Below are 15,948 nucleotides of genomic sequence, written 5' to 3'. Positions count from 1 at the left end.
AAAGATGAACAAGCCTAATTTTTTTGCATTGAGAAATTGTTTAATTATTGCTTGATCCAAGTAATATGAAGGCATTTGTAATCAATCTTTCAAAATCTAAGTAGCTCACATAAAATATTCAGTAATATACTATAACATTATCATAAAACACATGTACAAAAGTAAAGCTATAGTTAAAACTTAACCAATATTAAATACTATAGTCGATTGTTCTATGGAAACTATTGGATAAATGTCAATTACGTAATAAAATAGTGGGGGGGGGAACTCAAACAAAGATGGCCTCCTAGCTTTAGCATTGTACAGAAATTCAAGATATTCATCTAACCATGGCATCATGCACAACAAAATCTATTTAATTTGATCCCACCACAATCTTACAAATGTTTTACAATATCACAATAAAAACAACAGTATTATAACAATCTACAATCCAAATTACAAAATCAAAGGACAGAAAACAAGAGGTGCAGATGAAGTTACAGAAGCTATCTCTGAAAAAACTCCATTTTTAATACAGTAGCTTTTTAAAAGGTACCAGAGAGAAGGTCAGTCTGATTTCAATGGGAAGCTCATTCCATTATACAGACCCTGCTGTGAAGCAGCACTTTCTAATTTCAGGTCTCTTAACATCCCAGAAATGTGAGACAAGGAGCACCTCTTCCAAGTTATAACAGGGTAGGGTTGAACCTGACTAGACAAGAAAATTTTCAAGGTGCTCAGGTACCAAGCCAGGGAGGATTCTATAATTAACACCAGTAGTTTTACTCTGTAGCATAAGTGTCCCAAATGAAGAGGGCTCTGCAGCAAAAATAATATATCTATAAACTTAAAATTATAATCCAGCCAATAATTTTTAGACAGAAGTATTTTCTCCAAGCATTAGATATACTATTTCTCAATATAAAAATTAGCTTAGAATATATTTATATTGTGCAACCAAATTGTTTTAAAAGTCTGTATTTCGTCAAAATAGAATTATTACCTTTTTTAGTATAGCTGCATTAACATTTGGAAGAGGAACAGGATCATCATCTCCTTCGTCGTCCATTCCCAAGTCTAAGAAAAAAAACAAGCAATGGAAAATATATTAACAGCCATTTTACTAATACAACAATTAAGCCCGTCTAGCAATTTCCAAAAAACACTGCTATTTTTCTCTATAAAGAGATACGAATAAACAGTTTCTACTATTAATAAAGTAGAATATTTGGTCCTTTCTGAGCTTGTTTGTTTTTGTTGTTTGTTTAGAAACGTTTCATTACTCTAACTAGGTAACATCAGGATTGGCACTGATGATGTTATCTAGTTAGGGTAATGAAACGTTTTCAAGAAAACAAGCTCAGAGAGCACCACGGACCCCTCAGTTTCTATTGCTACTTTAACATCATCATGGGCCATTATCTGTGCCATAAAACAGGGGTCGACAAAGTTGTTCAGAATCTAGGAGCCAGCCAAAAAATTTAGGAGCCAGAATTTTTTTTAAGCAAACTTGGTTTTTAATTTAACAAAAAAAATCGGGCCGGCAGGGAACAGAATGGAGCCTTCCGCGGCGGGGCTGGTAAGGGGGGGAGCCGAGGGGGGAGCCGAGCCCAGCCCCGTGGCATTCGCTTTCCTCCCGCCCGCAGCCGACTGATCGTGGGCTCCTTCGCAACCTCGGAGAGCTTCCTGGTTTTCGTGAGCTTTCATGCCCTGGAAGCTCTCCGAGGTTGCGAAGGAGCCCACGATCAGTCTCGGCTGCGGGTGGGAGGAAGGCGAATCCCCCGTGGGCTCCGTTACATCTTCCGCTGCCAGCCAGGCCATGCTGGCGGCAGCGGAACAATCGCCTTCCTCCCGCCCGCAGCCGACTGACCGTGGGCTCCTTCCCGAGCTCCCTTCCTGAGCCTCCCGTTTTCTCTCCCCCCCCTCGCCCCTTCGCCTCCCTGTGTTCCTAGGAGAAGTGCTGGGGATTAGAAGATAGATAGATAGGTAGATATATGATAGATAGATAGATAGATAGATAGATAGATAGATAGATAGATAGATAGATAGATAGATAGATAGATAGATAGATAGATAGATAGATAGATAGATAGGTATAAATAGACAGACAGTGATAGTCAGAGAGATAGACAGAGAGACAGATGATGAATGGATTGGGCAGCATAGAAGATAAATAGATAGATAGATAGGTAGATATATGATAGATAGATAGATAAATAGATAGGTAGGTAGATATATGATAGATAGGTAGGTAGATAGGTAGGGTGGGTATATGATAGATAGATAGACAGACAGACAGACAGACAGACGTAGGTAGGTAGATATAAATAGACAGTCAGGCAGATAGTCAAAGACAGATAGACAGAAAGACAGAAGATGGATGGATTTATAGATGATAGATAAATAGACAGATAGATAAATAAATGTTAGATGATGAATGGATTGGGCGGCATAGAAGATACATAGATAGATGGATGGATGGATGGATGGATGGATGGATATATAGATGAGGGAGGATAAAATGGTATTAAAAGGGGAGGAAGAAGAGAAGTGTGTGTTGGGAGGGGGGAACCACTCCTGATTATAGATTCGAACACGTGGATTGTGGAAGTGAGAAGGAAAGAATTACGCCGGGATAGGATGGTATCAATGAAGTGGAATCCAAGCTTCACCCAAGAGGTTAATGGAAAGCGCACAGGGAGAAAAGCGAAGGGTGGCCAACAACGTGATTCTGCCCGGGTTTTGCCCGCCTCGGGGTCTGGAGAGGCTCGTAAAAGCTGAAGAAAAGATTGCACGGGGTTTTGCAGCTTCCGACCGGACGGAACGGGAGAGTAAAGACCCGTCCCGGTTGCAAAAAAAGTTTCTTAGGGCCATGAAAGGGCGATGGGCAACCTCCCGGGGTTATGCGAGGATGCTTCCCTAGAGGAGTCCAAAGAGAAGCCATCCCCCGGGGGAAGAGGGCAACTCCCGGGGCTTCCCTGTGAAAGGACGGAGCCCGGCTCCTCCCGCCCCGTCACCCGCTCCGCCTCCCCCCGGCCGAGCTGCCGGCCTCGCGCGGCTCCCTCACCATCAGCACTTTGGCCGCGCTCTCCAGCTGGGCGATCACCTCGGAGGCTCCCCCCGCCGCCGCCGCGGCCGCCGCCATCATGGTCTCTCTTCAATGACGCGCCATGCAAGGCATTCTGGGACGGGGAGGACGCCCAGCCAATCCGCGACTCCCGGGGAGGCTACAAGGGCCCCGGGGTGTGAGAGAGCCCCGATTGGGGAGGTCGTGGACGGCCCCCGCAGAGCCGCTCTCCCCCGACGGCTGAGGGAGCGGCGGGGCGTCCTCTTGAAATGGCTTCGGGGAGGTGGAGGGGGGTAGAATGGAGAGAGAGCAGCTCCGTCAGGTCCGGGAGGAGAAGGGCGGGATGTGGCCATGTGGTCCGACCCTTTCTCAACTCCTCAAGCACCAGGCAACATTTTCTAGGCGCCAGACAACATTTTCTAGGCGCCACTGGCGACCAGGCGCCTGGGTTTGTCGACCCCTGCCATAAAATATAAAATATTCATAGAAATAAAGAACCCAAGGACCTTTTAAGGAAATGCGCACAGGATAAGATCGTAGACAGATCTGTTTCTCTTACTTCTTATTTGTATTTGTTGGCAATAGCCAATAGTGCAGAACATAAGCTCAAGATCCAGAAGGATCATGACAAACTGCAGTATAACACTGACTCATATTTAAATAATTGTCCCCTGGAACTTCTAGATCCCTCTTGGAAGTTACTGCTATTGTGGCAAGTACATCTTTTCTGTACCTGTGCATTTCAAGACAAGGTTTTTCTTGTCCTAAGTGTAAAACCTTACTTTTTTCATCACTAAATGTTATTTTGTTAGATAGGGTCCAGTCAGGCAATCTCACCATTCACCATTCAGCTGCTTTGCCGGTGCCACTCAGGCCACCCTGAGCAATCGTGGCTGCTTCTGCAGCTGCAAAAGCAGCAGGAGGCCCTAAGACGCGTCCATGCGTCACTGGGCCTTCTTAGTGCTTCCTGTGCAAACTTCCCGTCTTATTTTCAGGGAAACACAGTATTATTACTCGGACAAGCAATCACCTGGATGATTACAACTAGTCCTCAGGTTATGACTGGTTTGAGTGGTACTGAATGGTTCAATAGCGATCAAATTTACAACAATTGGGGGGGGGGGGGGTTGTTTGTTTGTTTGTTTGTTTGTTTGTTTGTTTATTTATTTATTTATTTATTTATTAGATTTGTATGCCGCCCCTCTCCGAAGACTCATGATCCATGGAGTTCCAGCTATCATAGAGTCCCCATACCCACATGATTGCAATCTTGGTTCTCATCACTTAGTTTACAATTAAAACATAGAATGTTGTTGGTTATATGTTCATGATTTCTGATGCTCCATGCTGGCTTCCTACAAGCAAAGGAAATGGGAAAAGCCAGCAAGAAATAGGAAATCATGATTACCAGAGGTTCTCAACTACATAATCCTTATTTAACAATGGCTGTTGTTACTGCTGGAAGTGCCATCACTGACAGTCATGTGATGTTGTTTTACGACATTGATTACAACTGCTGTCATAGCTCAAGGACTATCTATACTTTCATTGAGAAGTAATGACATTTATAAAGTGTTTATAATACAGAATTTATATACATCTCAAAGTTTATGGCATGGGGGAACTAAGACATCCTCCCCCAGGCTTTTATATTTTATGTTTGGTATGTATGTGCTGTATGGTTTTAATTGTTGGGGTTTTATATATGTTTTTTAATATTGGATTTGTTTTACTGCTATATTGTTTTATTATTGTTGTGAGCCGCCCCGAGTCTTCGGAGAGGGGTGGCATACAAGTCCAATAAATTATTATTATTATTATTATTATTATTATTATTATTATTGACAAAGAAAAGGGCTAGAGTAATACATTTCTTCAAAAGACTGCTTACTTATCCTGCAACACTCAAATTAACTGTAAAAGTAGCTTACAATCAATGCATTAAATTTTAAAAATGTCAAATCCATATTTTAAAAAATCACAACACAGTCAAGAAAAAATTCTGGGAACAGATCTTTAAAGATTTCTAGACTCTTTTTCCAAGGTCTATGAACAATTGATTTAAAATATAATTTATCTGGCTAAATTAATCATCCATTATTAATATGCTGACAAGCAGAATTAAGCTGTCATCCTGCATGGCTTAACTGCTTCCAAAACTTCACAATCTGTATTACTCTTATGGTGGCGTGGTGGCTCAGCAATTAAGGTGCTAGGCTTGTCTACTGGAAAAGCTGGTAGCGAGGTTCAAGATCCAAGCACTATGTGACAGGATGAGCTCCCATCCTCACCCCAACTTCTGCCCATCTAGCAGTTGGGAAGCATGTACTCCTTAAGACCCACCTCTGTCATCAGGCATGGAGGAACTGAAATATCTTCCCCAGGCCTATACTGTTTATGTATGGTATGTTGTGTGAATGTTTTTTTTAAAAATTATGGGTTTTTAGCTTTCTAATTATTGAATTTGTATTTTACACTGTTTTTCTGTTGCTGTTGTGAGCTGCCCCGAGTCTGCGGAGGGGAAGCATACAAATTTAACAAATTTAATTAATAAGTAAGTAAGTAAGTAAGTAAGTAAGTAAGTAAGTATGTAAATGTAAATGTAAATGTAAACGTGAGTAGAAAAATAGATACAGTGATCCCCCGCTCGTTGCGAGGGTTCCGTTCCAGAACCCCCCGCAACGAGCGGGTTTTCGCGAAGTAGCGCTGCAGAAGTAAAAACACCATCTGCGCATGTGCAGATGGTGTTTTTAACTTCCGCAGCGCTAGCGAGGAGCCGAAGATTGGGGGGCGGCACGGCCGCCGACATGGGGGGCTCGCTAGCACCCCCCCACCCCCCCAAGCCCCCAACCCGGGTTTGGGGGGGTGCTAGCAAGCCCCCCATGTCGGCGGGGATGTTTTAAAACACCTGCGCGGCTTTCCAATGAGTCCCGAAGACAAACGCGGAAGTTTGCCGTTTGTCTTCGGGACTCATTGGAAAGCTCCGATCATTTTAAAACAGTTGCGCCGTTCTCCGCTGACTCCTGGCGAGCTTCCCCGCTTTAGGAGTCAGCGGAGAACGGCGCGCCTGCTTGGCTTCCCTCGCCAGCGCAGCCAACGTGCGCTACGATCTTCCGGGCGAGCCAGGCTCAGTGACGGAAGGCAGCCGCTTGGCCCGGGATGCTGGGCCGAGAGGAGCCGGGCTTGATCCGCTGAGCCTGGCTGGCCCGGAAGATCGTAGCGCGCGTTGGCTGCAGCGGCGAGGGAAGCCAAGCCGGCAGCAATGTCGCCGCCGCTGCAGCCAACGCGCGCTACGATCTTCCGGGCCAGCCAGGCTCAGCGGATCAAGCCCGGCTCCTCTCGGCCCAGCATCCCGGGCCAAGCGGCTGCCTTCCGTCACTGAGCCTGGCTCGCCCGGAAGATCGTAGCGCGCGTTGGCTGCAGCGGCGGCAACATTGCTGCCGGCTTGGCTTCCCTCGCCGCTGCAGCCAACGCGCGCTACGATCTTCCGGGCGAGCCAGGCTCAGTCACGGAAGGCAGCTGCTTGGCCCGGGATGCTGGGCCGAGAGGAGCCGGGCTTGATCCGCTGAGCCTGGCTGGCCCGGAAGATCGTAGCGCGCGTTGGCTGCGGTGGCGAGGGCTTGCGATGGAGGGTGGAGGAAGCGGCCATGGGAGGGCGAGCTGCCTCAGGGAGGAGGATCGGGCGGGACCAGGTGGGGGCTGGAATTTCTCCGCTGGGAAGAAGCGGCCAGGGCGAAGGGCGGGCGAGCGGCGAAGGGCGGGCGAGCGGGTGCTGGGGAGGGCTTCTCGCCCTCCCGCCAGCAAGAGGGGGAGCGAACGGCGTGGGCGGGCAAAGGGCGGGCGAGCGGTAGCGAGGAGTTTGCGTGGGCGGTGGGGAAACTCCTCGCTGATGCCAGCAAGAGGGGGAAGACCCAGGGAAGCCGCCCAGCAGCTGATCTGCCGGGCGCCATCTACGCATGCGTGCCCATAGAAAAAAGGGCACGCATGCGTAGATGGTATTTTGACTTCCGGGTTCAAAATTCGCAAATTACCCTGTTCGCAATGGTTGGGGACGCAATAACCGGGGGATCACTGTACTTTGGTAGGAAGGTAATACTGCTCAGTGATGTCATGCTGGACACCTGAACCCGGAAATGTCTTCAGACAGCACTGGCTCAATGGTCTTGAAACGGAAATTAGCACTGCCCCCTATAAAATCTGCTGAGGCTCCTGTAACTTTTACTTTTATATTATCTTTATCTTATTGCTTCATAAGATTTAACTGTAATGCAATCACAAGGCTTAGTAAGAATTCATTATCAGCTTCAAAATAAAAATTACCCATGCCTTTGACAAGAATGTCTTAGTCTCAGGAAATCCATTATGCTTTTGTCTTCCTTCTTTGAAAAGAAGACATTCCAGGACCCCTAAAACTGATTCAAAGATTTAAGATTAAATTTAACCAATTAAAAATGGTTAGGGTGTGTGTGGAAAGAGATAAAAACAGAAATACAGAAAGCATTTATCTTTCATGATGCTCATACCTTCCAGCATAGTCTTGATTGTTACAGACTGTTTTGCAATTTCAACATCAACCTCAAATATTTCTCCATCAGAGCTCTGTAGTTTAATTGAAGGCATCTGTAAATGAATAAAAAAATAATTTACCCATATTTTTAATGTATGACATTTCAGTTATGTGGTTTCATTAGCATCTCCTATCGAAAAATAGACAGTAAATGTTATATTCTGAGACTGAAGCACATAGGCTTGAGTCAGTTCCTCCATTATGGAAAATACTGACTGCTGATTGGTTAGAGCAGTGATGACAGGTGGCACAGAGCCATATCAGAGGGTACACGATGTATTGTTCTAAGTGAGCTCCAGCACAGTGGTTGGCAGCTGCATTGGGAAACCGACTGGGCCAGCGCGACCTAGACCTGCCAAACAACAATCCGGCAAGCAACTATGCTACACCGGAAGAAGCTGAGAATCACTATCCTGCTTGAGGGGTTACCCCATATAGCACAGAGATCGACACTGGGTCATCTCTCACTATCATATTCTGGGCCACACTGCAACAAGCAATCCCGGTGATCCAGAAGAAACAACTGCAGCATCAAGAGCTGAGGCTGACTGACTACCAAGACAACCTCATTCCAGTCATTGGCTGCGGCACCTTCCGGGTGCAATTCAAGAATTTCAATGGCCCCCTCATACTGACAATGGCTCCCTTCCAAGCCTGCTCTGGTTCGAGGCCCTCGGAATGGGGGTGACCAGAATCAATACCGTCATGGACAGCACCACAGAAAACATTCTGAGTGAGTTTAAGGACGTTTTTAGCAGTAGGCTGGGTAACGTATAAGGGGACCCCAAGTTTGTTCAATTTGAACCCAAATGTAGCACCAATTCATCTTAAACCTCCTCTTGTTATCCAATCAAAAATAGATAAGGAATTGGACAAGCTAATTGGCCAAGGGATCCTAGAACCTGTCATTCATGCACGCTGAGAAACCCCTATAGTGACCCCAGTAACGCCGGACGCATCCATTCGCCCCTGCGCTGACTATAAGTGCACACTTAATAAGGCACTTCAGCAGAGTGCCTACCCAATTCCTGTGGTCCAGCATCTGCTGCACTCCCTGGGCCCAGGGAAAGCCCCCTGGACTGTTCCATAGTCTTATGGAATGCCTATTAGAAAGAATTCCCATATTACAATGATATCATAATTTCGGACAAAGATTAAAAAAACCATTATTTCAAAGACTAAGAGTAGTATTGAGCCGAATACATAACAAGGGTCTGCGGCTCAAAAAATGGAAATGATAAATTGAAATGGATCCACCAGCAGGATGGGATCCACCCCACAAATTCAAAAATTAAGGCAATTCACCTGAGACACCTGTGCTTCTAATTGACTGCTTGGACTCTGGTCCCGATAACCTCACTTGAGGTTTCACAGCACTCTACTAAGGACAAAATAATTGCCCAAGTCTTGCACTGGGTGTTAAGGGGGTAAACAAAGGGGAGGAATTAAAAATGTTTAAAATTAAACAAAATGAAATGTCAATATTGCACGGTTGCCTCGTCTGGGGGGACTGCGGTTATTCCATAGAAACTGCATAATGCAATATTGGAAACATTGCATTTAGGAGGATTTTAGGGTCTGGATGGGTGTTAACAGGCTCACTCAACCCTGATAGGACAGAGTGACTGTGGGTTGTGCCTCCCAAGGACACTTCCATCCGCCTGTCCATCACTCGGGGGGGGAGGACTTCTGCCCCCCTCAGAGAAGGTCCGCAAATTGGGCATCCTCAATCTACAGCTGAATTTGGAACATCATCTTTTGGCTGTGGTGAGGGGAATGTTTGCACAGGTTTGCTTCGTGCACCAGTTGTGGCCCTATTTGGACAGGTAGTCTAGTCACAGTCACTCATGCCCTTATCACCTCAAGGTTTGACTACGGCAATGCTCTCTACATGGGGTTACCTCTGAAGAGTATTTGGAAACTGCAAATCATGCAAAATACAGCCGCACGAGCAGTCATGGGCCTCCCAAGGCATGATCATGTATCTCCAGCACTGCATGGATTGCATTGGCTTCCAATTGGTTTCTGGATGCGATTCAAAGTGTTGTTTATGATCTATAAAGCCCTATGGCATCGGACCAGATTACTTGCGGGACCACCTCCTGCCGCATGAGTCCCAATGACCAGTTAGGTCCCACAGTCGGCCTTCTCCAGATCCCCATCATCCTCGCCTTCTGTAAGAACCTGAAAACCATCTATGCCGCTAGGCTTGGGGACACTTAACCCTAGTCTCTGGCCAATTAGTGTGATTTATGCTGTTTGAATGTGAATGATTTTTAATGTTCTGGGTTTTTTAAAATAGTTAGCTATATTAATTGGATTTTAGATATTTATATTGTATGTGTGTGTGTGTGTGTGTGTTTATATATATATATATTTCATATGTTGTGAGCTGCCCCGAGACTCCTTGGAGAGGGGCGGCATACAAATCCAATTAATAAATAAAAATAAATAAATTTTCCAGGTGAAAGCCTTGGCTAGAAACTATGTCTGGTGGCCTAACATGGACCAGGACATTACTGAATGGATGGCCATCTGCTCTCCATGTCAGGAATCCAGACTGGTTCCCCTAGAGGTGTCCGCATACGAATGGAAACATCCGAAGGCATCCTCACGGCAAACTTTCCTCATAGTCGTGGATACATACTTGAAGTGGTTAGAGATAACCCTCATGACCAGCCTCATAGCAGAGGCAATCATCAGGGTGCTACGGAGATTTTTCTCCATACACAGCCTGCTCCAATGTCTTGATTTCAGACAATGGGCCCCAAATCACGGCCTTAAAATTTGAAACCTATTTAGCAGAACAGGGGATCAGATACACTTTTTGCTCACCATTCCATCCGTCCAGCAAGGTGAGATGGTGAGATCAGCAAAAGAAGCACTTTCAGAATGGTGACATCAGCAAAAGCAGCCCTTTCCCGCATAGGCCCAGACGATTGGCAAACCCAAATCAATAATTTTTTATTAGTGCACCTTATCACTCCTAGCACTACCACTGATAGAAGTCCTTCCTAACTTCAAATGGGTGGCTGACTATGATCCCACCTCGATCGGCTGCACCCTAACTACTCTGCTGAGGCCCCAGTAGATTCCCATAGTCAGCCCCACCACTTTAGCACAGGGGGTCAAGTATGTGCCCACAACTATGCTGTCCTCTCTGGGATCCTGCCACGGTCACAGGGTTCACCGGCCCTCACTCTTACCGAGTAGAGCTCAAGGACTGTAGAAGCTGGAGACCGCAAGTTCACCAACTCTGAGGCCAACTCAGCCGCTCTACTCTTAGGCTACCAGAACTAACTTCTGAGCCAACACCTACCCATCAGGAGCAATCACTTGCTCTTAACAGAGAAAACTCTGAGAAAACTGTTCCTCGAAGCTCCAGCCATGCCCCAGGCTGAAATCCAGAAGCTTTCATTGGTGGAGGCGGGAGCAACAGAAGCTTGTCCGACCTGACTGCTCACCCAGCTCCAACTGAGCTGTGCAAGTCTGAAAGACCAACTAAACACCCTGTGTGCTATCACACATTGGGTCAACCCAACTAAGAGGGGAAGGGTGTTATATTCTGAGACTGAAGCACATAGGCTTCAGTCAGGTCCTCCATTCTGGAGGGAAAATACTGACTGCATATTGTCTAGGCTGTCTGGCAGCTCCCTATAAAACAGCTGGCTGTCAGACTGAGCTTTTGCTGGATTGTAAATAGTTGCCAAATAAAGAGCTGTTTTGAAGCCACTTTTGTCTGCCTTTTCCATTCACCCGATTCAACAGTAAACCATATTTACAAATAAATTTAATTTTTTTGTTTTACAATGCTCCATTTCATCCATCCCTGCATCATCATAATATGGTAAATAAAGCTATATTGTCTGACTAAATAAATGGTTTGCTTAAAACTAATGGCTAAAAAAAGGGCTGATCAAATTACAACTCACTGAGACTATATTAGTGCATAAGACTAAAATACATGTTTTAAATATTTCAATAAGTTTTTGGTTTTTTTACCTTTTAGTGTTCAAAAACTTACTTTCCAATTTAAAGTGTGGCACATGACCAATAAAAATTTGACTAAAATGACTTAAAATTCTAAATCTGACTTGTATTATGCTATTTAAGACAGTGTATTGCATGCATATGCTTGTAACTTGTTTCAAAAGCAGACATTCATTTCACAGAATGAGATAACTATTTGGGCATTTTGACATGATTCATGGCCAACGACCTAATTCCAATCATGTGGGCTATTTACCAAGCAGGTTTTGAAAATGTAGTATTACATTTTCACCAAATACCAGTAAACCATCATGGAAAATAACTACTGTTCTGCATTAGGAAGTGATCAGGCATCACCATTACTGACTGTTTTTAAGAGGAACCCAAATTATTTTTCAAGGTATAGAACCAGAAATCACTAAATGTCTGAAAATTTCAGAATTGTTCAAATGGTACCCAAATGGTACATACTGTAATCCACTTTAGATAAGGCTAAGCAAAATTCTTGATTTCAAATGTAAGCCCTTAAAACAAAAGCTGATAATAAATTTCTTAAGTGTTCACAAGTTATGCATAGTACTTTGGAGAGCTCAGGGCCCAATAATTAGGTTTTTTTTAGGCATTGTTCATAAAGTTCCCATTAAAATCCATAAGCATTTTTAATAAAATATACGTACAATGTTAAGAATCAAGCCTAACAGTTATAAACTATGCAGATGAGATCTGGATAAATCTGTTTATTCAGACAGACACAGAGATCCATTAAATCGAACGGACGCTTTAATCATTTAGGATTTAGGACAGCATTAAATCCTAAAGCTAGGCTTGGATCCAATCCATTATCATTGTTACTTCCCCCCCACCCTTCAAATAAGCTTAAAACTCACCAGATTGTTATAAGCAGCTTCGGATTAAACGGCAATCGTGACTAAGCATTAAGGGTACATAAAGCCTCTGCATAAATAAAACAAGTGAAGATAAAGTGCCCGGCTGGCTACGTCAGCCCTATAGCCCTTCATTTCGCTCACTATATTGTATTTCTTCTTCGCTCCAGCAAAACATTCTCTCCCCTCTGAAGTGTGTACCGTTTGCAAATTAAAGACGCCCTGGAAAAAAACTCACACCGTCGAGAAATGCAGCACATAGCATCAATTCTTTTTAAAATAAACAATAAATAAATAAATAACATGTATTTCCTTCATAGAAGAGGAGGGAAACGGGATGGGAAAATGCTCCTCTGGCTCGGGAGGCGAACAACTGCTTAAAAGGACTAGGCTCGGCCACCTTTTCCCTCCCTTCTCCCGCTCCAGGACCAGCCGGGCTGCTGGAAGAGATGGCGGAGGCGGCCCTTCGGCTGCGCGTCTCCGCACCCCTTCCCGGGTGGGGGAAAGCCGCTCCCTTAGCAACCACCTGCGATAGGTTCTCAAGCCGTCATCTCTATCTCCCCCGCTCCGCGGCCTTTACAAGCCTCCTCCTAACTTTTGTTCTCGCTCCTCGCCATACGCTGAGGAGGCCCGATCCTCAACCAGGCCTCGGCCTCACTCACCGTGAGGCAGCACAACAGCAGCGGCGGCGGCAACGGTGGCGCCTTTTAGCCTCTTCCCCCGCAAGACACGCCACCCAGCTCAAATTAAGGGCGCACTGGAGTGCATTGTGGCCGCTGCATTTTATAGAGCTGGGGGCGGGGCGGACCCGAGCCGAGGGCCCAAGCGTTTGTCCCCGCCCCTTCCACTTCACCGGGCTGGGCAGGTCGCCTGAGCGCCAGCGCCGGGCGACTCAGCGGGGCATCGGTCCCCCGCCTTTGCCGTGGAGGGGATGCGGAGGGGCCGAGAGGTGAATGACCTAGTTCGTATAAAAAAGGAGGGGACCCTTAAAACGTTTTAGATATTAAGTACCTCGGGTCCTTCAGGCAAAATCGGGAGTTGCCCGCTAGGAGTTCGCTCGCGACCGAGGCTACCTCATAATGGTGGCGACGGTGCTACGTCATAATGGGAAGGACAGTTTCTCGTTTATTCTGGGCGATGTAATGCTGTTCCTTTCTCTTTACCTTGTGGCAGTTGGACGGCTACGTAATTCATGTTTGATAATCCTTGGTGCTGTGCCTGTGTGTGTGTCAGTCTAGCTCCTCCTGGTTATTTGGCCCCCTCCCAAAAAAGATGTTGAGTAATTGATGACCGAGAAATCAAGTAGTTCATTGCCTCCTCATAAATTTAATCTACTATGTTAGTTATATGTGTGTATCCAGAAATGCATCAGTTTAACACTAACAGTTGGAAGGCATCTTAGAGACCACCTAGACCAGGGGTAGGCAAAGTTGGCTCTTCATGTGGACTTCAACTCCCAGAATTCCTGAGCTACCATGATTGGCTCCGGAATTCTGGGAGTTGAAGTCCACAAGTCATAGAAGAGCTAACTTTGTCTACCCCTGTCCAACCCTCTGCTCACGCAGACCTATGCTAGGGATTCAAATCGCCGAATTGCCGACCTTTCTGATCGACAAGGTCAGTGTTGGCGTTTCAACGTACCCTTGGAATATCATTAAGTGAATCGGTCTGTTTTTCCCATATAGTCATTGGTAAGAAACTACATCATCCTACCATTGGCACATACTTTACATCTTCTGTTTCGTATCAGGTAAGATGTTGTCATTACCCAGCTAGCAGAATTATTCAAGTTGTTTGTTTAGCAAGAATTCAGAATTGATTTATTGGTTAGTCACCCTCCTCTGCCCACCCAAAACAGTTCTATTTTAATTGTATAGACGTTCCAATTTTTGAAAGAGGAAGCCCTGGAAAAGGGCTTGCTTATATAATAGGCAGCATTTCATTTACTCAATAACATTTCCCTTTCCATTCCCCCAATGCACTGCTCAAAAGTAAATAAATAAAGGGAACGCAATATAACTCCAAGTAAATCAAACTTCTGTGAAATCAAACTCCACTTAGGAAGCAACAATGATTGATAATCAATTTCACATGCTGTTGTGCACATTCAACTTTGTACAGAACAAAGTATTCAATGAGAATATTTCATTCATTCAGATCTAGGATGTGTTATTTCAGTGTTCCCTTTATTTTATTTTTTGAGCAGTATATTTTGAGACTAGCATCCTTTGAAAAACTTTCCAGATCAAGAAGATCACAACTAATACTAAGCCAGTGTTTGGAATTTGAGGTCTCTGCCACTTAAACCAAAATTTAAATAAATTCTTAAGCAAAAACTACTCCCAAAGCAGTCCTAAACTACCTCTAATGAATGCCATGTCTGATATCAATATTACAATTTATATCTTACTTGCTACTCTCTCTCATATGTATGCATTAGTCATAAGACAGCAAAGTCTGTCTTATGAATAATGCATCACCTCTGTTGCTTGATATAGTGTGTATTAGTGTCATCAAACACCACTTTCTAATATTTGTAGAATTGGAGTATTAAATTTCTTTTAGGCATAGAGTGAACTGCTGGAAAAATATAAGTCCTGGTTGATCTACAGATATTATAAACCCAATACAAGAAATCAGTCAGCCATAATGAAATACTTAGCCCGTTGATGAAAACATCCAATTCCTCCATCACCAGCACCTGGTATACTATAAGTAGTTCTTGTTTAGCAACTCTTTGCATTTATGATGAAAAGGTACCTTTGCAATCAATCCTTGCATTTAGTACCTTCTCTGGCCTGTAAAGCAAAGAGGAAGTTTAAGTTGAGACCATAAGCAGTCCCAATTTTACTTAGTAACCACTTGCAACTGCGTTATTGCCACTAAACAAGGGTTACCTGCAAGTAAATTTGCCTTTGAACCAAATATGAGCTCAACAATTTATATTCATCTCCCCATACATTCTTATTGTAGAATTAGTATGAGTTATTTCTGTCTCACCGCCTCCTTTCAAGAACTTTTCCAAGTTCCTGGACGAACTCTACTTCACATAAGTTTCCTAATTAGCTTTCTAGATAAGCCAGTTGGCCAGATACCCCTCACCCACCCACCCCAAATGGATTTAACTATGACTTCCCTTCTGGCCATGCTAACTATGTGATTTTCAAACACAATGACTTTTAAATAAGTTGAAGGTATTAAAACATGTTAAACGCTAACTATCATATGAACTTTCATATATCAAAATCAACTTGTCAGGTTTATTAAATACAAGTTTCAACTGATTTGTGATGTAAGTAACCAAGTATGCAGAATGTTTTCATATTAGTATGGTGTGTTAGCACAAACTTATAAAAAATAGTCCATTCTTTATTATGTTCAAGTTATTCTAAACATTTACTACCCTTTTCAACTGAGCAATTCTGCATAATACAATACTTCTGCAAAATGCTCACAAG

General features: G+C 44.4%; 1 protein-coding gene across 5 annotated transcripts in view; it reads right to left on the bottom strand.

The window, feature by feature from the left end:
* The window catches only part of SKP1 (S-phase kinase associated protein 1), a 35,041-nt gene extending 21,746 nt beyond the window's left edge, over positions 1-13,295 (bottom strand). For 2 of the 5 annotated variants that reach the window (XM_070739259.1, XM_070739258.1), the window contains exons 1-3: positions 13,153-13,249; positions 7,573-7,669; positions 986-1,059 (exon numbers count right to left, since the gene is read on the bottom strand). In XM_070739259.1, coding sequence (XP_070595360.1) covers positions 986-1,059; positions 7,573-7,669 — 171 coding nt within the window. In that variant the 5' untranslated portion in view covers positions 13,153-13,249. Of the gene's footprint in view, positions 1-985; positions 1,060-7,572; positions 7,670-12,493; positions 12,561-13,152 lie in introns of all 5 variants that reach the window. The other 3 variants (XM_070739261.1, XM_070739260.1, XM_070739257.1) reach the window with 3 other exon arrangements.
* Positions 13,296-15,948: the final 2,653 nt, after the last annotated feature.

Source organism: Erythrolamprus reginae, chromosome 2 (assembly GCF_031021105.1).
Source record: "Erythrolamprus reginae isolate rEryReg1 chromosome 2, rEryReg1.hap1, whole genome shotgun sequence".
NCBI classification, from domain to species: Eukaryota; Metazoa; Chordata; class Lepidosauria; order Squamata; family Dipsadidae; genus Erythrolamprus; species Erythrolamprus reginae.
This window is presented reverse-complemented; position numbering and strand designations above follow the sequence as displayed.